The sequence below is a fragment of the Stegostoma tigrinum genome, chromosome 6 (assembly GCF_030684315.1).
Source record: "Stegostoma tigrinum isolate sSteTig4 chromosome 6, sSteTig4.hap1, whole genome shotgun sequence".
Taxonomy (NCBI): domain Eukaryota; kingdom Metazoa; phylum Chordata; class Chondrichthyes; order Orectolobiformes; family Stegostomatidae; genus Stegostoma; species Stegostoma tigrinum.
The window spans coordinates 60,207,372-60,233,668 of record NC_081359.1 but is presented as its reverse complement, the minus strand read 5'-3'; the positions used below and the strand labels follow the sequence as shown (position 1 = coordinate 60,233,668).

Sequence of the window (26,297 nt, the reverse complement as noted above, 5' to 3'; positions counted from 1 at the left end):
ACCCACCTAAGCTGCACATCCCTGAACACTATGGGCAATTTAGCATGGCCAATCCACCTAGCCTGCACATCTTTGGACTGTGGGAGGAAACCAGAGCACCCGGAAGAAACCCACGCAGACACAGGGAGAATGTGCACACTCCACACAGACAGTCGCCCGAAGGTGGAATCAAATCCAGGTCCCTAGCGCTGTGAAGCAGCAGTGTTAACCACTGAGCTACCGTGCTGCCATTTACTGGTACGTAAATTTGGTACTTAAGAACAAACAGAAAGAGAAATACAGCACAGGAACAGGCCCTTTGGCCCTCCAAACCAGTGCCGATCGTCATGCCCTAACGAAACTAAAAAACAAACCTGTTGCCCTTATTTGATCCATATTTCTCTATTCCCTCCCTATTCATGTAACCATCCAGATGTCACCCAAATGTCACCAACGTCCCTGGTTCCACCAGCTCTTGTGGCATTGTGTTCCAGGGTCCGACATGCTCTGCATGAAAAACTTTTTTCACACATCTCCCTTAAACTTTACCCTTCTCACATTGAACCTGTGCCCCCTTGTAACTGAAAATTCATCCCTGGGAAAAAGCCTCTGACTATCCACCCTATCTATGCCTTTCAAAATTTTGCAGACCTCTATCAGGTCTCCTCTCATTCGCCTTCTTTTCAATGAAAACAATCCTAGTCTTTTTAACCTTTCCTTGTAGCCGATGCCCTTGAGACTGGGCACTATCTCTGGTGAACCTTCATGGTACTCTCTCTAAAACTTCTACATCCTACTGATACTTTGGCAACCACAACCGCACACAATACTCCAAATGTGGCCTAACGAAGATTTTACATGGCATCAACATGTTGTGCCAGTTCTTGTACTCCATGCCCTGGCCAGTGAAGGCAAGCATGCCATATGCCTTCATAATCACCTTGGCCATCTGTGTTACCACTTTTAGGGAACCATGGACCTGGACACCCAAATCCGTCTGTATGCTAATGTTCCAAAGTGTTCTGCCATTTACAGTATTATTCACACCTAAATTTGATCCTCCAAAATGCATCACTGCACATTTGTCTGAATTAAATTCCATCTGACATTTCTGTGCCTAAGTCACCAATCTATCTGTGTCCAGGTGGATCTTTTCACAATCTTCAGCATTATCAGCAACTCCACCAAACTTCATGACATCTGCAAATTTACTAATCAGACCACCCACACTTTCCTCCTGATCATTTATCTATACACATTTTTATAAACCTCAGACTGATCCCTGTGGAACACCATTAGTTCCTGATCACCATTCTGAAAAACTTCCTTCTACTGCTACCCTCCATTTTCTATGACAAGCCAGTTTTGTATCCACCTTGGCAGCCCACCCTGAATCCTACGTGATTTTAGTTTTTGTACCAATCTGCCATTTATCAAATGCCTTACTGAAGTCCATATAAATGACACTCACAGCCCTTCCTTCATCAATTATATTTGTCACCTCTTCAAAAAATGTAATCAGGTTGGTGAGACATAACCTTCCCAGTACAAAACCATACTGCTTGTCATTATCTAGTGCATTTTCTTTTAAATGTGTATATATCTTGTCCCTCAGTATCTTCGCCGAGAGGTTCCCCACCACAGATGTTAGGTTCATTGGGCTATAATTTCCTGTATTATCCTTGCTTCCTTTCTTAAACAAGGGAGCAACTTTGGCTTATCTCCAGTCCTTTGGAACGTTGCCTCTGGTCAAATAGGATGTGAAGATACCTGCTAATCACCAAGCTATTTCTGATCCTATCTCTTGCAGAAACCTGGGATAGATCCCATCTGGCCCTTAGGACTTGTCAACCTTAGTTCAATTTAGCATATCCAAAATTTCCGCCTTCAATATATTGACATTCTCTAGAGTATTTACACTCATCCTTGACCTCAGCATCAGCCTTGTCCTTCTCCTTGGTGAATACCGATACAAAATACTCATGAAGGATCTCTCTAACTGCCAGTGGCTCCATGCATAACTTCCCTCCTTTGTCCTTGAGTGGGCCTACTCTTTCCCTTGCTACCCTCTTTCTTCTAATAGCCTCTTTCATGGCTCATTTTAGCCTTCCTAATTCCACGTTTAGGTTTCTTCCTAATTTCTCCATACTCTTCAAGGGCTTTGTTCAGTTTTGTAGCAGCCTAGATCTACTGTATGCTTCTTTTTTTAACTTTCGACTAAACTTACAATTTCCCCAGTCATCCATGGTTCTTGAATCCTGCCATTCCTATCCTTCAGTTTTGCAGGGACGTGCATGTCCTGCACTTTAATCAAATAGTGTTTGAAACCCTCCCCCATGCCAGACATAGATTTGCCCTCAAATAACTGTTGTCAATCCACATTCCCCAATTTCTGTCTAATTTAGATGTAACTGGCCCTTAACTCTGGGTTGAGAATTTTACTTCTCACCCATTTACTGTCAAGGTATCTTCTTTCATTTCTGGAACACCATGTCCTTACATATTGTTTTCTCCTCTGCTGGTGTTATATGATATTTTCACACCATAAACAATTATTATCATATTTTCATTTCTAGCCTTCCGAAACCCCTACTAATCTAGAATGGTCTTGTCATTTTTGACAAATAGCCCTCAATATGGGCCTCAATTAATGGATATCTATGTTTTCACCTTCAAATTTCTTCATAGTCTATCTCATTCTATTTCGTAACATCTTCAGCCATAAGTTATACTCATTTTATCAAATACAACCTTTACAACCTCTGTCAACATGCTTTCCGATTTGCAGCACAGATATTTCATTTAAGGAGTGCTATACAAATGTAAGTCACATTAAAGGGATTAAAATAATAAAATAACAAGTTACATAATCTTTTATGTACAAGGAAACTCACAGTTTAAATAGTCTGGCAAAACAGCATCTGTGACTAATGTGTGAGAGGACAGCAGTTTAAATATTTCTTCATGCTCCTGTTCAGGGAGGAAGTTTAATAAATTCTGATCGATAACATCAGACTAGAAGAAATAGAAGAAAAAAACAAGTCAGTTTTGATTCAGCAATACTGTTAGTTAAAAAAACATCCTGAAAACACTGTTATGATAGCTTGAGGTCCTTGCTTATTGAATGCGGAATGGTGCTGAAAATCTATGTCCAATGTTTTAAAAATGACAAGGTTGAATCCACGATCAGGAGAATTTGAAATATTTTATGATCATGTCGAGTTTTATAATTTATTAGCCAATACATTGACAGCAGTGGTATGAAGGATAAAAATGAAATATTTATAGAAAAACAGTGATCAAAGGGATAATACACAGCTTGAAAAGCTATACATATGCTTTGAGAAAATAAATGAGATCACATTTAGACACATTTTACAGTTGTCTTCAGATTAGAATATTAAAATTCTATAATGTGTAACTGAAAATCAATTTACAGGCAGTTGTTGGAGGATGTTGGAATACACAGGAGATTGCTTTACCTTATGTTTTATGTCAATACTGCTACTTGCACACTGGGATTCCAGCCTGGAGTAACTTGGACTGTGGGTGTGAGCGTAAAAACACTATTCCTGAGGCTGCTTGTTCTTTATTGTTGAGTAAGGTTCTCAACTCCCTGTGTACTGTAACACTCCTTTATTTATATACATATGTAGTAAGTTCTCAAATACAGCTCTTTAGACTCGTGTCTAAGCCTCTTCACATGCTTCTTCTAGAATAGGGTCTTTCTCCTAGTCTTCTCCCTTACTGATTCAGTCATATGATCAGTTATATTGTAATCTATTTAAATCTCATTATATCACATCATCCCCTAAGTTTCTCTCTTTATGATCTACATTAGTTCAGCAGTTTACTTTCATTTAGTTTAGCAGTTCGGTGATGGTGTTATATCAGACTGGAATGGATGCACCATGAGAAGGATCTAGGCCTGAAACATCAGCATTCCTGCTCCTAAGATGCTGCTTGGCCTGCTGTGTTCATCCAGCTCCACACCTTGTTATCCACCATTCAGTCTGCTGTCTGATGTCGGATGGCTGTCCCACATCTGCTGCAGGCAGTCTGGTGATATAGCATCAAGTTTGATCCGTTTGTCTGTTAACAGTAGATTCTAACTTCTTACTCCTTAATCAAATCCTGTCTCCCTGACAGAATGTTTGACTTCTTTCTAGAGGTGCACCATCTGTGCTGCTTTTTGCAGTGGCTTTTCTCTAATTGTTTTGCACTCTCTTAGTCTTGGGAGATTAACTTGGCTTGAGATTGTGTTTTGAAACTGGTGCACCTGTTTTTAACTTTTCTACCTTTAACAATCCACTGGCAGGGTAGAGCTCATTTTCATTTCAGTTAAGATTCTTATACATCAGTGATATACGTCATACTTGATGGCTTTATTAACCTCTCTGTTTGACTGAGAATGGAATGAAGACCTTTTCACCTGGCTGATGGCTGCCTCTAAAGTGAACGTGCTTTTGTTCACAAATTGAGGTCCATTATCTTCTAGGAAACTGCATCTTATAGATCTTTTTCAGAGCTCCAAACACTGAGTCTTTTGTAGCGGAATGAAGTCATAGGACTTCAATCCATTCAGCCAACTAGAACTAAACGCATCTTCCCTCTAAAATGAAACAAATCCATTGCTAACCTTTCCTGCTGCCTTGTTGGAATTTTGATCAAATCATTGGCTTTGTAGTCATTTAGCACAAACGTGACCAAATGCAATACTGTGTGTCTTTTGATGCTGCCTGGCCACCACACTGATTGTTGTGCTCTTGGTCTGCACTTATGGAACTTAGATGTTCACTGTGGAGATTCACTATGATGTTTCTTAGTATCGACTTTGGTCTAACCATTCTATGGTCATACATTAGTAGACAGGCCACTATCATCAAGTGTGGTTTTGCTCTAGTACTTTTTCAGCTTTTAGTTTGCTGGATTTTATTTGACCAATGTGGAAGACAGTATTTAAAAAAATGACAGAACCGTGGATGTTGTAAATCAGGAAACAAAACAAATTTCTGGAAAAGCTCAGCAGGTCTGGCAGCATCTACGGAGGAGAAAACAGAGTTAAAATTTCGGGTCCGGTGACCCTTCCTCAGAACTGATTTTGTTTCCTTGAAGGCAGAGCTGTCTGACCTTTGTGTACTCCTTATCAGAATTTTGAGCTGCATGAATATGTCTGAATTTCCCCTATGTTGCCAGTAAAGTATTGGCTAGTGCTGTAGAACAAAGCCCTAATTCTACTACAAGAATAAGATCCTCTTCTTCTGTCAATCCACTGCTGCCCTCAAGAGTGCATCTGCTGTTACTTGGACTTTGCCGAGAATATAGACTATGCTGCAGACATATCTAATTAGATTAAACCCAAATCTTTGAATGCACTGGGGTATTTTTGGAATTTCTTTTGATCTCAATTAATCCTACAAAAGGTCTGCGGTCTGTCTCAACTTCATCCCATGAGATAGTCTGTGAACCCTTCACATCCCCATGTATCTGTTATTTGTTCCCTTTCTATGATTGCATACCTCTGTTCAGTCTCCGTCAAAGCTCTTGACCTATGTTGTTTGCACATTGTATCAGCTTGCAATTGAACTACGTCTCCTAGTCCTGCAGATGATGCATCTGTGGCAACTACAGGAAGTGAGTCTGGAGTGTAATGTGCTAGACATCAGCTGAAAGTAATTTCTCTTTGATGTTTTCAACAGCTGCAGATTGTTCCTCAATCCAATATTTCTGGCTCGTATTCAAAAACACTTTTATTCATTATGTAAGCTTGCCAAATTGATGATAAAGTGTGCTACCTGATTCACCATGCTCAAGAGCCACTGAACATTATTTACTGACTTCAGTGCCAATTCACTCCTGGCTGTTGTCTCTCTTGTATCCACCATGATGTCTTGTTCTTGGATACTTTATCCTAAAAATGTAATGTCATTCTGGAGAATTGGCAATTTTTGTTCAATCTAAAGCCTGCATTCCATAGTGCCTTTAACACATTCCTGACCCTCTGGTTATAATCCTTCATCATCTTGCTCTATTTGAGGATGTCATCCAAACGTCAAACGGTTCACCGTTTCCCTTGGATTCTGGAAATATACCTTTGGAAAATCTCTGGTTCAGAGAAGATCACAAATTGCAGATGTTTGAATTAATATAGCCTGACTGGGTAATAAGTGCTACCAATCTTGGTCTCAGGGTATCTGCCAGAACATCCTCTGGCATCCAGTTCCGTGAAAAACTTCATCATTGCCAACTTTGCCAAATCATCATTGACAGATGAAATAGGATGGATTGCCCGCCTTACTCCTCTAATTTAACTGAGTGAGTTCCACACACAATCTTAGTTCTCCACTTGTCCTGGGAACAGTTACTTGCTCGGTGCACCACTGTGTTGGCTCTGTCAATGACAGTATGGCTCTACTTTCAATCATGCTGTCTACTGGAGATTTTACTTTTCCCACCAAAGGATGAAGAATTTCCCTGGGAGTGTAAAAGCAGATTGGTTTAGCACCTGAGATAATGGGAACTGCAGATGCTGGAGAATTCCAAGATAATAAAATGTGAGGCTGGATGAACACAGCAGGCCAAGCAGCATCTCAGGAGCACAAAAGCTGACGTTTCGGGCCTAGACCCTTCATCAGAGAGGGGGATGGGGAGAGGGAACTGGAATAAATAGGGAGAGAGGGGGAGGCGGACCGAAGATGGAGAGAAAAGAAGATAGGTGGAGACAGTATAGGTGGGGAGGGAGGGAGGGGATAGGTCAGTCCAGGGAAGACGGACAGGTCAAGGAGGTGGGATGAGGTTAGTAGGTAGATGGGGGTGCGGCTTGGGGTGGGAGGAAGGGATGGGTGAGAGGAAGAACAGGTTAGGGAGGCAGAGACAGGTTGGACTTGGCATTTATTTTGGCTGGTTAATATTGTCATTGCTGATTGTCGGCTGCCTTTCTGGATGGTTACAGATTGAAACCCAAGGAGATTCACCCACCATATCACTTTTTGACCTCTGATTAAATAAGTTCCAGTTCTCCTTTTCCCTCTTCCGCACCTACACAGGCCCCAAACCCCACCTCTTCCTCCGGTACATTGATGACTGTATCGGCGCCGCCTCTTGCTCCCCAGAGGAGCTCGAACAGTTCATCCACTTCACCAACACCTTCCACCCCAACCTTCAGTTCACCTCGGCCATCTCCAGCACATCCCTCACCTTCCTGGACCTCTCAGTCTCCATCTCAGGCAACCAGCTTGTAACTGATGTCCATTTCAAGCCCACCGACTCCCACAGCTACCTAGAATACACCTTCTCCCACCCACCCTCCTGCAAAACTTCCATTCCCTATTCCCAATTCCTCCGCCTCCGCCGCATCTGCTCCCACGACAAGACATTCCACTCCCGCACATCCCAGATGTCTAAGTTCTTCAAGGACCGCAACTTTCCCCCCACAGTGATCGAGAACGCCCTTGACTGTGTCTCCCGTATTTCCCGCAACACATCCCTCACACCCCGCCCCCGCCACAACCGCCCTAAGAGGATCCCCCTCGTTCTCACACACCACCCTACCAACCTCCGGATACAATGCATCATCCTCCGACACTTACGCCATTTACAATCCGACCCCACCACCCAAGACATTTTTCCATCCCCACCCCTGTCTGCTTTCCGGAGAGACCACTCTCTCCGTGACTCCCTTGTTCGCTCCACACTGCCCTCCAACCCCACCACACCCGGCACCTTCCCCTGCAACCGCAGGAAATGCTACACTTGCCCCCACACCTCCTCCCTCACCCCTATCCCAGGCCCCAAGATGACATTCCGCATTAAGCAGAGGTTCACCTGCACATCTGCCAATGTGGTATACTGCATCCACTGTACCCGGTGTGGCTTCCTCTACATTGGGGAAACCAAGCGGAGGCTTGGAGACCGCTTTGCGGAACACCTCCGCTCGGTTCGCAACAAACAACTGCACCTCCCAGTCGCAAACCATTTCCACTCCCCCCTCCCATTCTCTAGATGACATGTCCATCATGGCCTCCTGCAGTGCCACAATGATGCCACCCGAAGGTTGCAGGAACAGCAACTCATATTCCGCCTGGGAACCCTGCAGCCTAATGGTATCAATGTGGACTTCACCAGTTTCAAAATCTCCCCTTCCCCTACTGCATCCCTAAACCAGCCCAGTTCGTCCCCTCCCCCCACTGCACCGCGCGGCCAGCCCAGCTCTTCCCCCCCACCCACTGCATCCCAAAACCAGTCCAACCTGTCTCTACCTCCCTAACCGGTTCTTCCTCTCACCCATCCCTTCCTCCCACCTCAAGCTGCACCCCCATCTACCTACTAACCTCATCCCACCTCCTTGACCTGTCCGTCTTCCCTGGACTGACCTATCCCCTCCCTACCTATCTTCTTTTCTCTCCATCTTCGGTCCGCCTCCCCCTCTCTCCCTATTTATTCCAGTTCCCTCTCCCCATCCCCCTCTCTGATGAAGGGTCTAGGCCCGAAACGTCAGCTTTTGTGCTCCTGAGATGCTGCTTGGCCTGCTGTGTTCATCCAGCCTCACATTTTATTATCTTGGTTTAGCACCTTCTTGCCAAGTAAGGTGGTACACTAGCTTCGGTTTGTCTAAAGGTTAAAATAGTTTTGGATATTTTTCCTGAAATTCTCTCCCATTGTCATTCTTAATTTTTGTATCCACTGTCTCCAAGAGACCTACATAAATACATGCATTTCTGATCATTGATTAGGTATTCTGCTTCCCCGTTATATTTAGCATTTCAGTGACACTTCATTCGCTGTGACTAATTATAGTGATGACTTGCCTATATACCTGAAGACCTGTGCCTCCTGGACCAAGGAGTTTTACGTGAGCTGGTCTGACTTTCACAGACTTCAAGGCAAATTGTCTACCAACATTAATGAATTATTCCTGTGCCAAATTTCACTTCTGGTTCAAACCCTTGTACTCCATGATGATAGTCCAGAATCTGTTTTGACTCTTCTTGACATCCCTTAGAAATACTGTCTTCACCTCTTACTTTGCAAATTTAAACTTTCTTATTCTAGTATGATTTTCATTTCTCTGGAAAGTTTCCTTTTGTAGGACTGTTCCTTTACTCTTGAAGTGATGAAGGCACTGGTAATGTTTAATATTATTAAGAGTTACAACTGGGTACAGGTAAAGCACTCAGCTCCTCAGCTGTTCTTTAGTTGAGATTGAAATTATTTTGAAGCTACTTCTTGTACAACCTCAGGCAGTCAATCCCAATGATTTCTGTGCTTTTGACATTTTGGCAGACTGCTGGGAGGGTGACAAAGCTGCCTTTGGGCCTATCCACCTCATCACGTCAGAACAATTCCAAATGTCTTCCCAAGTACTAACTAATTTTGGAGCTGCTTTCTGTCACTGTACTGAATTGGATTTCTGTTCCAACATTAAACTCGCCTTGGGTTGAATAAAATCTCAACTTCTCATGTTGCATACTGGCTACTGTACAGTCTCCAATTGATTGATCTATCAAAGCTCTGTGCCCACATCTTCCTAGATGATTTCTAGAAAGGCTTCTATTGTTTTTCTGAAATAGTGAGATTGCTGATTAAATCTTGCTTATTATACCTCTAAATGTCTATTAGTGGTATATATACACAAGCATGCAAGTTAACAGCAGGCATGTAGATTAAAATCCTGCATGCTTACTACTGTGCCTTTCTGACAAGCTCCTATTACTTCTTCATATTTAGACTCCATCCTACTATATGATTCCTGTTAGAGGATTTGCACACTATTCCACGTCTGATTCTTGTCTTTGTCATTTCTTGCCTCTACATCCTGATTTCCTGAGTTTACAACTTCCCTTTCTATTGCATTAATACCTATTGTGCGTAAATGCTTCAAACAATGCATCATATTCTGTTGTACTTTTTTTCATGTTTTGTGTTGCCAAACATCTGCTGTTGGAGCTACAACACATAGAAATATGCTGACTTGATAACGCATGGAAGCCTGAAGCTGTTCTATAGCACTGAAACGTTATATTTTCCCTGATCCCATGTCTGGTGTCATTTGGGACTGAGATAATAGGAACTGCAGATGCTGAGAATCCGAGATAACAAAATGTAGAGCTGGATGAACACAGCAGGCCAAGCAGCATCTTAGGAGCAGAAAAGCTGACGTTTCAGGCCTAGAGCCTTTTCTGATTAAGGGTCTAGGCCCGAAACGTCAGCTTTTCTGCTCCTAAGATGCTGCTTGGCCTGCTGTGTTCATCCAGCTCTACATTTTGTTATCACTGTCATTTGGGACTTCCTGGTTATCAAATATTTGAGATAATGATCAAGTCTGTACTAGAGCTGCCATTCCCATGAATTACTGGCCTGACTGATCCAGGTGACTATGTCGGTTTGTCTCCTTACTGTTGAAGTTTTCTGATTCTATGTTTTTATTCTCCAGAGTATTGTAGTTCCTAGTTACTCTTTGCAGTAATTCAAGTTTCTTTGTCCTGTTCTTTGGAATCTTTCTGCATTGTATTCAAAGTCTACTGAGGTTCTTTTTTTCTGCATTTTAGTTTTCCCCTTCAGCTGTGTCCCTTGGACTCTGTTTTAACTTCAGATCCTGGTTCTTTTCCTCACTGCCACCTTGTTTAAAGTTGTGCTTTAATTCAATACTGGTGCCTGCACATTGAGATAGATTATCATGGGCTGTGGTTGTCTGCACATACACTGTGCCTGAGGCTTCTTGTCCCTTATTTCTAAGAAAGGATCTTTAACTCCTTACGTATGTCTCTATGTACGTCTGTATATAATGGGTTCTCAAACACAGCTCTCTAAAACCTCTTTCTTCACTCTGCTCATTCTAGACTACAGATTTTTCTCTTTTACAAATATTAGAGTCATGTGATCAGTCACAACATCATGATTTACATTAATCTTATGTTACCACAGGCAGCACTCTTGTGCCTAGGTTGCAATGAATCTTGGCAAGAATCTCAATGGAGTGCTGTGTCACACATCAGAAAGGATACATTGGTCTTGAAGGGGCTGTAGCACAGATTCAACAGTACTGGGTTGGAGGGGGTCAAAGGTTACACTGAGGACAGGACAGAAAATCTGGTTTGCATTGAAGAAACACCTGATTGAGAAGTTTAAAATGTTAAAAAATATTGTGAGGGTAGACGCAATTCCTGTGGCACAGAATGAAGAATGGGAGCACACAATACTAAAGTTAGAGGTCAGCCATTGAGGAGCACAAGTCAAAAGTTCTTTCGCATATGAAGATTATAAAAATCTGAAACTGTGTCCTGCAAACCAGTGTAGATGTGAGAAATAATTTAGCTTTCAATACGGAGATTGACAGATTTGTGTAGGGACGTCAAGGGATATGAGTCAAAGGCTTGTAAGGGAAATGGAGCTGAGTTGCAGAAGGCATGCCCAAGGAGTTGAATGGCCTCCTCCTGTTCCTTTATTCCTAAGTGTAAAGTCTTACGAGTAAATCAATAGTCATTGCCACATTCAAATTTTGAAAGCAAGGGCACAAATTTGAAGCAGAGATAGTAGGAACTGCCGATGCTGGAAAATCTGAGATAACACGGTGTGAAGCTAGATGAACGCTGCAGGCCAAGCAGCATCAGAGGAGCAGGAAAATTTGACATTTCAGGTCAAGACCCTTCTTCAGAAAAAAAAGGGTTTTGACCTGAAATGTCAAACTTTCCTGCTCCTCCGATGCTGCTTGGCCTGCTGTGTTCATTCAGCTTCACACCGTGTTAGTACAAGTTTGAAACTAGTTTACAAACGCAAATAAAAACCAATCGGATTTCTGCCCAATTTTTTTTTTCAGAAAGGTATATCATATATTTATTAAGAATGCCCTGAATTTATTTAATCTTATAATACTTATCAATAATGATCTTGGTAACTGCTAAGTAATTGGAGTTACATATATGCTCTGAATTCTGAGAAGGGATTCCTGGTAAACTGAGAAACATATTGCTGTATCAATTTCTGCATTAACATCTCATACCAAATAAAAATTACACTCATATTTTGTTCTCTTAAATTGTCAATCTGTTGTATTTTAAAATGAAGTATTGCAACTGTTTTGTTTTTGAGTTGGAATTATTGCAGAATCTGTTCAATGAACACACAAATTAGGAGCAAGATTAGGCCCTTGAGTGTCCTCGACCATCTAATAAGACCTTGGTTAATCAGATTGTGGCATTACGTTCCTTTTCTTTTCTACCCCTATATCATTTCACTCCCCTTTCAATCAAAAGATCTATCTGGCTCAGCCTTGAATATATTCAATGACCCAGCCTCCACTGCTCAATGGGGGAAGAGAATTCCAAACATACAGTTCTCTTGAGGGAAGAAAATGTAATGGAACTGACAAATTCAATGACAAAATTTAAGTTGTAAATTAAGTTAACAGAAATTATTATACACAGAATGCATTAGATGCAGGATTTGAATAAGTGCCAAGAGACTAGTAAAATAAACGTTGAAAAACACAGGACTTTTAGGGACTTGAGGGTAGCCAAACATCTGTGGCAGAAGCCAGATGGGGTGACTCTTTGATCCGTAAGAATTTATGGAAGAAACAAAATTATATTACTTCATTTGTGGACAAATAATAGACAATGAAAGCCTGTTTACCAAGCCACAGAGACAAATTATAAGGCAACACACATACACACAGAGAACAGTCATCTTAAGATGTGAAAGAGTTGCATTCTAATAGAATTTCCCTTTCGAAATGTTGAGACGAAGACATTCTGAAGAAGTTATATGGGATTATGAATATAGTTTTCTTTAAATCTGAGCGAAAATGCAATTGTTTTTAAAAGTGGATTTAGACTTAGTGCATAAATTTAAAGTAGAATAGATTTGTTATAAATATCTTTAATATGGTTAAAGCTGAGTGAGTTCTTATAATAATTTGGAAGTTTTGTGTTCATTTCGTGTTGACGTGTTAGGCTGATGTTGAGTTTGAATGGGTAGGTTTAACTTGCCAAGGGGGGTGGTGGTTAAAGATTGTAGAACCATTAACAAAATTCCTCCTCACCTCAACCTTAAATGGGAGACCCCCTTATTTTGAAATACCCCAATTCTGGATTCTCCCATGAGGGGGAATTCCGTCTTAGCCTCTAATCTGTCAAGCACCTTCAGAATCACATCTGTTTCAATAAAATCACATAAGTAAGTTACATACTTTCTAAATAGTTTCATATTACTTTACTTACAGGTAAATGTCCAAGGAGAGGTGCAATGCTATCAGAAACATAAATTATATTTCCATCTGTTGTTACAGCTATGATGAAGCCATCTAATGCCTAAAAAAAAAAGAGTAGGATAAAAATATTAGCAGTTGGTGGTTACCAACATACCAGATCATGAATGAATATAAGGCTGGATTCTCTTACCTTGGAGGATAAGGGATTTGGAGAAGATTGGGGAAAATAGGAATACGCTGGGCAAAGGGTGACGTACGGGGTAGAAGGAAGCCTTTTTGAGATAGATCCTTCTTACATACCCATCAGAGACCTTTCCTGGGGAAGGCAGGAAATGAGGTGAACTGTTCATACCCAAGGAGTAGTAATGCATTTAAAATAATTAAGCTTTCAATTAGTTTTAATTTTGCAATGGTGCTAGTATTTTATCAATGTTGGAGCAGCAATTTCCTGCATAGAGACCACCAGCTCAATCAACACAGCTTCTGTGTGGACAGCTAAGAGGGGCAATAGAGACTCCATGCCCCAATGACAGAGCCAATGGCAAGGTAAGCTGCACCTGAGGCCTATGTTATTAAGGAGTTTCCCCCTGGCTCTGTGGGGAGGGGCCAGGGGGTGGAGTGGCATACTAACACCAGCCCTCAACACTTGAATTTTACGTATGCCTCTGACAGCACTTCCATGTTGAGGCGCATTCGTGGTGCTTGTTCTGCATCGATAATGTCCTCTTCACCTGGTGGGGTTGTTATAGCTCCTGATCTGCTGTGCTCTAACTGGGCATGCAGCATCGAAAGCCCACTGTTCTTAACAAGACAGCAAATCCAAGGACACACTAGGAGGCTAACTTCAGGAAGATGCACTGGCAAACACATTGGTGGCAACCATAGGTTCAGGACTCCCACTTGGTCCTAACATCAAGATCTCAAAATCCATGGGAAACTTCAGCTTTATATGGTTTGAGAATTGCAGTGATAATATATATTTTACAAAATGTAAAGAAATTGCTTTTAAAACAATAACTTTTGAAAAATGCACATTCAAAGTATATTCAACTGGTAATTTATACTATGCATTGTTGTCTAATTTGACATATTGTAAACTGATGGCCTTACTCCAAATCAAATGCACAATCAGATGCTGTGGACGGATTATATTTTACAGCAGCATAGCACAATATAGTGCAAACATTTATCAATCCTCTGATGGGATATTGCACTTGCAGTGTAATTTCAATTTGAATCAAACATCAGAAAGCAGTAGATTGGTATTCCTAACTGCCACTGCTGGTCTCTACACTTTACTTGTGCGTTTCATTGGTCTGAGTAGATTTCACACCAATGATAAATTTGTATTAAAAGCATTCTTAAGTACTTCAATTAAATATTTAGTTAGAAATACACAAAGCAACTTAACACTGACTATTCTTGAAATAGATTTCCCTTCATTACCTCTAACATCAATTGTGTAAATTCTTCATTGCTCAAAAATGAAGGTTTCCAGTTATGTTGAATGATATTTGTCTCCTTCTGTGCTGAAGTTTCTAAGAAGTAACAAGTTCAGCTTAAGTATTTTATGATAACAATTACATTACCATTGCCCTACTGTATTATTCATTTCTAAATTTTAAACATTTATAAAGAGATATTATTCAGCAGAAGCAGGACATCTTTGCAATAAGCATGAACTCAGTGTTATAAGACAGATAATGTAGTCATGAGACCTTACCCTTTCATCGACTGTGAATCTACACCTTCTCCTCTCACCTGCTACTCTGGCCCTTCACTCATTCATCTACCAAACAAGCCTCTCATCCACTCTTTTCCTACCTTCTCACCAACTAATATGCCACCTTAGCCCCTCAAAACTTGCCATCCTACTTAGTCACTCATTTATTTTTGACAAGTATCTGTTCTCTGTAGCTTGTCGATATACCATTGGAACCTTTAAACCCCAAATATGGCAGTTAATGCCATAAAATGAAAGCATGACTTGGCCACCAATGCTAATCCCGTACTGCAATGGAAAATTTCCAGAACAGGTATGTTTTACACTTCTCAAGAGGCTTGGTTTGGAGGTCTGGGCCAAACATGCAGAAGCAGGGAAAGAAAGAAGGAGTAGAGTAGCTAATGGTGGCCACTTCCAGAAAGATTTGGCCCGCAGTAAAAAGAAGTGACATTTTTTTTAAAAAAATCACTTTAGACTTACACTTTTTTAAAGTTAACAACTACTTTATTATTGCCACACAGATACGTATCAACAATATAATAAACAAACAGTCTTTATAAGTAATTATAGCCTACGGAATTATACCACCATTACTTTCTGGTTCTTCACATTTGGTCTGATACATAACCATTTTGTATTCGATCATAACATTTGCTGATTGAATGGGTCATGCAGGGTGGTCAAACTATAACTGAAATCTAAATATATTTCATGATACCCTTCCTACTTAGTTATCTTTATATTAATAGAAACTGTAGTATTCCTTTAAGAGTTAACTAACCAGTTTAATTTAGATGCAGAACTCAGCCATTTTTTGTTTGATTGATAACATTTTCTAACTAAATGATATTGTCATGCAGCATGCTCTGGTTATAACTGATATCTAAATATATTCCATCATATCCTTTCCACTTACATTACATTAATAGAAACTGTAGTACCCCTTTAAGAGATAAATAACCACTTCAGTTTAGATGCAGAAACATTTTACAAATATTAAAATTATTGTAAAAGCCAACCAACTATACTTATAGATTGAAAAATACACAGTGTGGCAGAGGTTCCATGATGGGTGCAATTGATCATTGTGGTACACACTGCACCTATTATGGAAAGTCATCATTCCCCATGCTTCTATTCGAATCCATTTGCCATGAGGTACTAAAATTGGGCAATGCCCTAAGAAATAATTTTTGAAAATACTTTTAAAAACTGGTAACTTCATACACTTTGATTAGTGCAGTTGAAATCGGATTTATCACAAAAAATACACATTTAAACCATCTGCAAGTAACCTTGAAATGTTGAAAAATAGAAAAAGCCATTTTTGAGTCTGATTGCGGTATAGCAGTCAGTCCCAGAGTAATATTAACAAATAAAAATCATTCAAAGCCATTAAAATACAGCTATTAATGAGCCAGTACCTTGAGGCCTGTAAACAAGTGCAATAAACAGAAACTCCAAATGGTGACTAATTCACCAGGGGATATGACTAGTTTTGTGATTGGGGCCTTCCTTAGAGCACGACATTATTAAAAGTGCCACAAAAACTATAGAAACTCAATTTGCACAGAATGCAATTTATAATTCCGAAACCTTTTGTGTTAGCTATGCCATATCATAGGAACTACGCCAAATAAAGTGTAGACTAGTATAAACTCCAGGCCAATATTATCCCCTCCTTCAAATTCCCTTTTGAAAAATATATTCTTTGATTTTGCTTTAAGGCTTTTCTCAATACCCAAAAAGACTTTCTGCTTCAAAGAACATGCTGGAAATCCTTTGCTAGTGCCTTTCTGTAGGCGATTGTCAACAATCATACAGAGGTGAATTGTGATATTCAGCCCAGGCAGGATTTCACCTCATGGGGACCAGCTAATTCAGTTCAGCACAGAAATTCAACCCAACCCACTTTTACCTGCACAATTTGTGTACATTGCACATTGCGTCAAATTCACCAGCAAAAGATAGGAAGGGTGACTTCAAAATGTTTTAAAATGTGTTAAGCATTCACATCAGCTTATCTTACCATTGTGTTTTTGTAAGAAGTCAATTGTCTTCTGCAACACTGTAGACTTGTCCAGTTTACGCATACTACCTGGAAGCATGACACTGAGCTCTTTGATGAGGACATTGAACTGATCACGTCTCTTTTTCTCAGACTTATTACGTGAAGCCCTAAATTAAAATATAAGAAAATATAATCAACATTAAATGGGATACAAGATATATGAATAAAATTTACTTTAAAGAAAAAGGGACAGGACCATTCCCTGCTTATACATGTCCTTTGAAATGTTGGTGTCACCCTGAACTGGAGGATATCTGCTCCCCGTGACTGATATAACGGCAATAAAATAGCTTTTAGTAATAAGACTTGGGCTTGCCTTCAAACGTGAAACCGAGGCAAGGACTGTGACGTTTTGAGCTTTGCATTCTGTCAATAAAATGATGTTATATGATTTTCATTATAAAGAACAATATCTTCTATTATGAGTTAACTGTGAAAAATTTGAAATGTGTGCTTTAAGAAGGAAAAAGTCCCATCCACTTTGGAAACAAATTCCCGAAATGAGCTAACATAAAAGCTATCAGCTATGCAGCATGTAGGTACATTTGTCCAAAACAAACCAGATCCTACGCCTATTGTGTTGAGGATAAATTAATTTTCGGTTGGATTTTAAACAAGTGTTAACCTATTTGAATATGGTTTCTGTCTGTTTTGTGCAGTTTTGGAAGTGCCTTCACATCTAAACTGAATGATCTCAGGCTTCCATTGCTGTCGGAGCACACAAATTTTCTCTCTAAAATTGAACCCTTTTGCACCAAGTTTCAATCTGAAAAACAGGCACAAGAACGTGCAGGGCAGACTGCAATGTATTTCTCATTCTAATTTGCTGTGTAAACATAAGTTTTTAAAAAAATTCTGGAGTATACTAAAGTCACCACCTTGATATAATCATATTACTAGAATATTCAACTAATAAAGAATTTTGCATTGGAGTAGGAAGCAAGCTAAGCCTCTTGAAATTAATCTTTAGTACTAGAAGAATACAAGCAACAAACTACAGCAATAATGCCTACTTTCAGGAATACCTTACTACTTTTACCCACCAATGTCAAAGTGCTTCAGTGGAAATACATTGTAAATTTTATAACATTTGCAAGTGATCAAAACACAAGGGTAAATTTAATGATTGCACATTCCTACCATAGAGTTTTGCTCAAAGCCGGTGTGCACTTGAGAGTCAGTGCTCCAGGTCTTTGGTCTGTACAACATGACTGGAAACACTGAAGTAGTCTTTTAACATTTGCCTCTGCAGGAAAATATAAACTATTCTGGAAGTGTACACAAGCTTTACCTATACTGACACATCTCATGTTTGCACAGTATCACATATGTGACAGGGAGATCATCAAACCTGCAAAGCCTAACATTCAAAAAGTGTATTGTACAGTCCTAGGACCTGTTCACCATCTGGATTCAAACAGTATGTCCTCATGGTGCACAAACAATTATTTATGCTGGAATTGATCATTTTATTTTTAGGTACAGGGCAGTATAACAGAGTGAAGTTGAAGACAATTTCATTTAGGACAGATATCTCAAAATTTAACTTCAGGTGATAGTGGGCCACAAGGTCTTAGCCATTCTAATCTGCAAACTAACAAATTAATAATTTTGCATGGCTTTTAAATCCTGACAAGCCTTGTTGAAAAATTGGGGATTAGTTGCATACTTGTTCAAAATGAATCACACTGACGTACAGAGTTACGTTTGCAGGGAAAAAACAAATGTTAATCCTCACTTCTTGCACTCACACACATTGTCAATACAGGTGAGCAGCTGTGCTAGGTCTTATGCTTCTGACATAACCATGGAGGTGTGGCTTAAGAACAAGTATTATATTGCGATACTATACTTTTCAAGATATTGCAGAACCATCATGGATTTTGAATATAAGTAAGACACTCTAAAAAGCTGACTTGACCAGCAAAAATTGGGTTTTCTTAAAAGCCTATCAAGCACTGTTACAGTAGTTTACAACTGGACAGATATGCACTTTGCAAAATACTTTATTTGTTGATAATAACAGGCACTGTGGAGAGTTATCAAGGACTCCAGTTTACAGGCTATCGTCATGAACTACTTTCCCTGTTAAGCATCATCAAGTGAAGCAATGAAATGATGTGCACTGAAGAGAACTTTTTACCTGAAGAGAATGTGATAGTTTTTTACAATAAAAAGAAATCAAGAAGAAAGAGACATAGAAATGTTGGCACTAAAGCAGTCCATTTGTCTCATCTTGCCTGCATTGATGCTCACTTCATAACTGGGCTGTGTACTCAGACCGGATTTCATTGTTCTTTCACTGTTCCATACAATAATACCTTCCAAGAAATTTGTCTGTAATGACATGGTACATTCATTCAATCTTAGGAATATAAGGACAGAAGTAAACTATTTGAGTCTACCAAAATAGTCATCTATCAATCTTCATCTTAAATATACTCAAAGACAAGTTTCCTCGGCCCTTTGTTGTAGAGAATTCCAAAGGTTCCTTTTGAGTAAAAATGTTGCAATTACCTTCCTAATTTTCCAATCAGGACCTCATCCATCTTCCTGAGTTGTTGGTGTCAATGTGGACCATAATCTTTGGCTGATCCCCTTCTCTCAGAAGGATGTCCTACAGCTGTTCCATGACATGCTTGCGCCTAGCAATAAGAAAGCAATCCACCATCCTGGAGTCACAATTACTGTCACAAAAATGCCTGTCTAATCCCCCGAATATGGAATCTCCTTTCATTATTGCTCTTCCATTCTTTTTCCTCCTGCCTTAGAGAGCTGAGTCTCCAGTGGTGCCATGGGTTTGTATCTGGCTACTCTCTCCTGAGGAATCATCATCCTCAGCCGCTTCCAAATCGGAAAACTGATTAGAAAGCACAAAATAAAACAAAAAGACTGCAGATGCTGGAAATTGAAAACAAAAACAGAAATTGCTGGTGAACTTCAGCATCCAGAGGAAGGAAGCACAGTTAACGTTGCAGTGTGATGACTCTTTAAGAGTCACTGGACTGTTTTCTTCCCGCAGATGATGCCAGACCTACTAAATTTTGTTGGCAATTTCTGTTTTGATTAGAAAGCAAATAGACCCAGGGGATTCCTGCAGTACAGGCCTGGTTTTCTTAGACTGCCTGGTAGTCACCCATTCTCTCTCATCCTGTATGTTTGATTCTTCAGTGCGACCACCTCTCTATCCGTGCTGCCCATATAGTCCTCCACATTGTAGATACACAGAGTGACTGCTGCTCAAGCTTTGTCAAGCCAGTGACACTTCCTGCAGATGTGTTTGTCTGGGACACATGGTATGTGCATGACTTCACACATACTGTAGAATGTACACTCCACTTAATTAGCCTGACCTGTTATTTAATTTAAAAACAACTATTTGTTAGCAGTAGAATAAATACAGACTTTCTATGAAAACATAAGCTGTTTTTCAAATTGAAAAACGTTGAAACTGGAGAACAAAAACTAAATATGTAACTGTCACTTTAAAGATTGTAAACACTGACCAAACCTACTCATGAATCAGCAGGCCAAGCAGCATCTTAGGAACACAAAAGCTGATATTTCGGGCCTAGAACCTTCATCAGAAAAAGGTCTAGACCCGAAATGTCAGCGTTCCTGCTCTTAAGGTGCTGCTTGGCCTGCTGTGTTCATCCAGCTCCACACTTTGTTGTTTTGGATTATCCAGCATCTGCAGTTCCCATTATCTCTGCTCATGAATCAGCTGCTTTCTCAGCACTCGTGACATCATGCTTTCATTGGTCTGGGTCCAGGTAGCCCTCTCAATCAGTTCCTTATTTCCTGACCCGCTCTCCTCCCACTCTGGAGGCTTTTTTTTCTTGGAGATTGCCTTTAATTAAAGGCATCTCTTTCCCACTCTGCCCAAATACTTATTTTTATCCAAAAATCTCAATCACTCACACTCAGTCACACTCTGACAAAGTCATAAGAATAGAAGAACATAAGAACAAAGAGCAGACTTACTTACTGACTGTGCGCTTTGAACAAGCACTTCTTCTCTAGAGATAGCAACAGCTGCCAATGCTGGAGTAGGAGATAACACAGTGTAGAGCCGGAGGAACATAGCAGGCCAGGCAGCATCAGAGGAGCAGGAAAGTTGCCATTTCAGGTCAGGACCCTTCTTCAGAAATGGAGATGGGGAAGGGAGCTCTGAAATAAAGAGAGAGGAGGGGTGGGGCTGGAAAAGGTAGGTGGGATGGTGATTGGTGAGTGCAGGTAGGCAATGGTGAGGATTGGTCAGCGAAGTGGGAGGAATGAATAGGTGGGAGAGAAGATGGATAGGTTGTGCCAAGTCAAAGAGGCGGGGATGAGGGGGAGGGTTAGTCCCGGAATGAGGCTGGGGGTGGGGAGATTTTGAAGGTGATAAAGTCTACATTGAGTTATAGGCTCCCAAGGGGGAATTTGAGGAGCTGCTTCTCCAATTTCCAGGTGGCATCAATGTAACACTGCAGGAGGCCCAGGATGGACATGTTACATATGGAGTGGGAGGGGGAGCTGAAATGCTTTGCAACTGGAAAATGTTGTCGTTTGTTGTAAACAGAGTGCAGATACTCAACAAAATGGTCTTCAAGTCTCCGCTTGGTCTCACTGATGTACAGGAGGCCACATCGGGAGCAGCAGATGCAAGAGACCGTATTGATGGATGTGTAGGTGAACCCTTGTCTGATGTGGAAGGTCTTTTTGGTCCCTTGAATGGAGGTAAGAGGGGGGAGGTTTAGGAGCAGGTGTCGTACTTCCTGCGGTTGCAGGGAAAAGTGCTGGGGTGGTGGGCCTCGTAGGGAGTGTGGAGTGGACAAGAGAGTCCCGGAGAGAGCAGTCCTGAAGGAAGGCAGATAAGGGTGGGGTGGGAAATTTTCCATCTTTGTTTTTGTTGAGGGAGGGGGTGTGAGGGCAGAGGCGCGGGAAATGCAAGTCAAGAGCATTTTCAACCACCAAAGGCAGGGAAGTTGTGGTCCTTGAAATACGAGGGCAGCCGGGATGTTTGGGAGTGTAATGCTCCATCTTGGGAGCAGATGTGGCGGAGGTGGAGGAATTGGGAGTAGGGGATCGCATTTTTGCGGAAAGATGGGTGAGAGGAGGTGAGGTATAGATAGCTGTGGGAGTCGGCAAGCATGAAATAGATATCAGTTTCCAGGTCGTTACCAGAGATGGAGACAGAGGTGTCCAGGAGGGAGAGGGAGGTATCAGAGATGGTCCAGGTGAACTTGAGGTTGGGGTGAAAGGTGTTAGTAAAGTTGATGAACTGTTTAAGGTCCACATAGAAGCACGAGGCAGCACTGACACACATCAATGTAGTGGAGGAAGAGGTGGGGCATAGAGCCGGTGTAGCAGCAGAAAAGGGACTGTTTCACATAATCTTTGAAGAGGCAGGCATAGCTTGGGCCACCCCCTTAGTGTGTAGGAAGTGGGAGGAGTTGAAGGAGAAGTTGTTAAGGGTGAGGACGAGTCTGGTTAAGTGGATGAGGGTGTCGGAGGAGGGGGACGGGTTGGGCCTGTGGGAAAGGAAGAAGCGGAGGGCTTTTAGGCCATCCACATGGGCATTGCTGTTGCGACATCAATCGCCACAACCTCTCCACCCCCTCACTCACTCTAACCTCTCCGACACAGAAAGTGCAGCCGTCTGCTCCCTCTCCTCCCAGCCTAACTTCACCACCAAACCCACGGATAAGGGCGGGCGCAACTGTGGTATGGCCCACTGACCCCAACATCGCCAAGGCCTGGCACCAATTCTCTGACACCTCCACCTACCACCCCTTTGATCATGACCCCACCCCTGAACACCAGTCTACTATTTCCCAGACTATCCATAGCCTCATCACCTCAGGTGACCTCCCACCCACAGCCTCCAACCTCATCATTCCCGAATCCCACACTGCCCGTTTCTATCTCCTTCCCAAAATCCACAAACTCGACTGCTCCTGCTCCACTATCTCTGCTTACCTTGACTCTGTTTTCTCCCCTGGTCCAGGAACTCCCCACATACATCCGGGATACCACCCACACCCTCTACCTCCTCCAAGACTTCCAATTCCCCAACAGCTCATCTTCACTGTGGACATGCAATCCCTGTATACTTGCATTCCCCACATGGTTGGCCTAAAAGGCCTCCCCTTCTTCCCCTCCCACAGACCCAACCAACCCCCCTTCGCTGACACCCTCATTCACTTAACGGAACCTGTCCTTACCCTTAACAACTTCTCCTTCAACGTACTTCAAAGTACTTGGACCATCTCCGGTACCTCTCTCGCCTTCCTGGCCCTCTCCGTCTCCATCTCTGGTAACCAACTTGAAACTGATATCTATTTCAAGCCCTTCAACTCCCACAGCTACCGAGACTACCCCTTTTCTCACCCATCTTCCTGCAAGAATGCGATCCCATACTCCCAATTCCTCGACCTTCACTGTTCCCAATGCAGCCTCTTCTTTGTCAGTGAGACCAAGCAGAGGCTTGGAGACCGCTTTGTAGTGTACCTGTGCTCTGTTCGCGACAAACGATGACAATTTCCATTCGAAAACTATTTCAACTCCCCCTTCCACTCCCTGGGTGATATGTCTGTCCAGGGCCTCCTCCAGTCTCACAACGACGCCACCCAGAAACTGGAGGAGCAGCAACTCATATTCCGCCTTGGGACCCTACAACCCAATGGTCTCAATGTGGATTTTTCCAGTTTCAAAATCTCCCCACCACTGGCCTCATTCCATGATCAAATCTCCCTCTTGTCTCCGCCTTCTTGACCTGACACAACCTGTCCATCTTCTCTCCCACCTCATTGACCAATCCCCACCACTACCTACCTGCACTCACCTATCATCTTCTCAGCTACCTTCCCCAGCCCCACCTCTCCTCCCTCTATTTATTTTGGAGCTCCCTTCCTCTTTGCCCATTTCTGAAGAAAGGTTCTGACCAGAAGTGTCAGCTTTCCTGCTCCTCTGATGCTGCCTGGCCTGCTGTGTTCCTACAGCTCCACACTTATTTCTGACTCCAGCATTGCCAGTTCTTACTAGGTCTGTGAGAAATCACTTTTTTTCTTAACTTCCTGCTACAATAATCAGCACCTAATTCAGGCATAGAATTTCAGCTTGATGAATAACTGCCACTATCAAGCAGTTGCCTGTTTAGCTAGCCTATTTTAATTTTTTTGTACAGGCTATTGATTCTATTGATTCTGATTCTGACTTTTACTCTACTCTGAATTGCCACTTTGACCCAAATTTCCAGTGACTCTCACTCCAGCGAAGTCTCCCTCACTCTGATTGTGTGGCTTACTGATGAAGATAATAAGCCAAGTTATAGCTCAGTTGGGTCAGTTTGTAGCACTCTTGCTTTAGGTCACATCCTATGTCAGCATCTAGAACTTAAAAATCAAATACATAGAGGGAGTGCTGCATCATCAGAGGTGTCATCTTTCAGGTAGGACTTGAAACCAGAGCTCCAGCTGCTTTCTCAGGTAGGTGCAAAAAAACACAACACACAGCGTTTTTAAATAGAGCATGGAAGTTCAGTGTCATGACCAGGTTAATACTTATCCTTCCACAAATAAAATAATTTATCCAGTCATTATCTTATTTAGATGTGTGCAGATTGGCTGCTGCATTTCTGACATGACAACAGTGGCAACAATTCAAAATTACTTGATTGGATTTAAAATATATTGGGATAACCTGAAGTCATGAAAGGAGCTAAATAAATGTAAGTCATTAGTTTCCAATAGCTGCTGTAAAACGCACCTTCCTGATTCACAACCTCCACTACCTAGATGGATAATGGAAGCAGATGCCTGTGAATCCAGCCATCTTAGAGTTCCCTTCTAAACCACAGTGTAACCCGAACTGTATAAGGGGTTCTGCTATAACATGTTAGATGTGCTCCTGAGAAAAGATGCACTATAGAAAATCATGCTATAGAAATAATGGGGCCTGTGGAGAAAAGGTTTGGGGTGGGGTGGGGTGGTTGGGTTAGGGGTTGATCAACAAAAACTGTCCCTCAACTTGAATCAAGAATCACTCAAAAGTGTAACACAAAGGATAACAGTTTGAACAAATGTTTAATTCACATGTAATAATGAAATAACAGTAAATTTATCCCATTATCTTGAAAAAACGTCAAGATAACTTGATGGGGGAGGAGGTTGAGGTAGCTCTGTTGTTCATGCAGTGACTGAGGGTTGTCAGCATCATCATCACCTTCAGGTGCAGTTTTGTTCACAGTGTTAGGGTGAAAAATAGTTAATCCAGAAGCGGATGGCTGTTGGTTGGTTTAGAAAGGACATCCAGTTTTTGACGATTTTCCGTGTTTCTTTGTTCATGAGGCAGTGGTTTGTAACATCATAAACATCATGTTCAGAAACACCAACAATAAGGTCAGAAAAAATTTTCCCCATCATCCATCCTCTTTTGCGTGACCTAAAGTAGATGCCGAGAGTAAACTTAAGGTAATCTTTCACAGCTCACAGGTTTGCAGAGTGATACACCACCACAGGCTTAAGCTTTAAGTCTTCACTGGCATTGGCACCCAGAAGCACAGTCATATGATCCTTTGCCACCTTAAAGCCTGGAGCATGTGCTTGATTCATAGAAATGTAGGTCTTGGTGGCATTCACTTCCAGTATAAACCTATCTCATACAAATTGAAAATTTGATCTGAGATGTATCCTTCTTCATCAATTAATTTTTTTATTATGTGAGGAAATGCTATCGCATGATCCTCGTCCGCGCTGGCAGCTTTGCCACATAACTTTACATTATGACAGGCACTGTGGTTCTTAAAACCAGAAAACCAGCCACTGCTAGCACTAAATGCAGGCACATCTGCAGGATTTTCAGGTTTTATTGGATCTTCATAAATTGAGAAGGTTTTATATTTTATGATGAGAAAGGTGGTCCCAAATTGCTCCTTTGTTTGCTCTTTTATCCACACACTTTAAAGCCACTCCATCTGCTTAATTTCCTTTGTCCATGACCTCTCAGATTTGCTAGCACTCAGATTTGTTCCAGCAATACAGCTTGCTTTAATCTTTTCTGCACTGTCTCTAATGGTGTGTAAGGTAGACTCCTACATTCCTGTTGCATGAGCATTATCACATGTTCTCTCACTTTACTCAAAATGCTTCACAACAGCTAGCTTCTCTTTCAGCATTCTAGCCTTTCTGTATGTACACCACCCACAATTTTATCACCAGGTCGCACCCTGTTATCATTCTTACCATTTTGTCCTCACATTTTGTGGGTAACACAGCACAGTATCTCTCACAAAGTGCAAAGATACTTGATGCCAGCATGGGGACTCTTTTAGCACA

General features: G+C 41.5%; 1 protein-coding gene across 10 annotated transcripts in view; it reads right to left on the bottom strand.

Moving 5' to 3' along the window:
- LOC125453276 (neuronal PAS domain-containing protein 2-like) overlaps window positions 1-26,297 on the bottom strand; it is a 160,333-nt gene that overhangs the window by 78,735 nt on the left and 55,301 nt on the right. For 5 of the 10 annotated variants that reach the window (XR_009445845.1, XM_048532621.2, XM_059646593.1 and 2 more), the window contains 4 exons: window positions 16,939-17,087; window positions 14,633-14,724; window positions 13,197-13,286; window positions 2,874-2,994 (listed from right to left, as the gene is read on the bottom strand). Coding sequence is in view for 9 of the 10 variants with exons in the window: in XM_048532621.2 (XP_048388578.2) it covers window positions 2,874-2,994; window positions 13,197-13,286; window positions 14,633-14,724; window positions 16,939-17,087 (452 nt within the window). In the remaining variant the exon portion in view is untranslated. Of the gene's footprint in view, window positions 1-2,873; window positions 2,995-13,196; window positions 13,287-14,632; window positions 14,725-16,938; window positions 17,088-19,220; window positions 19,318-19,497; window positions 19,626-25,185; window positions 25,405-26,297 lie in introns of all 10 variants that reach the window. The other 5 variants (XM_059646594.1, XM_059646595.1, XM_048532627.2 and 2 more) reach the window with 4 other exon arrangements.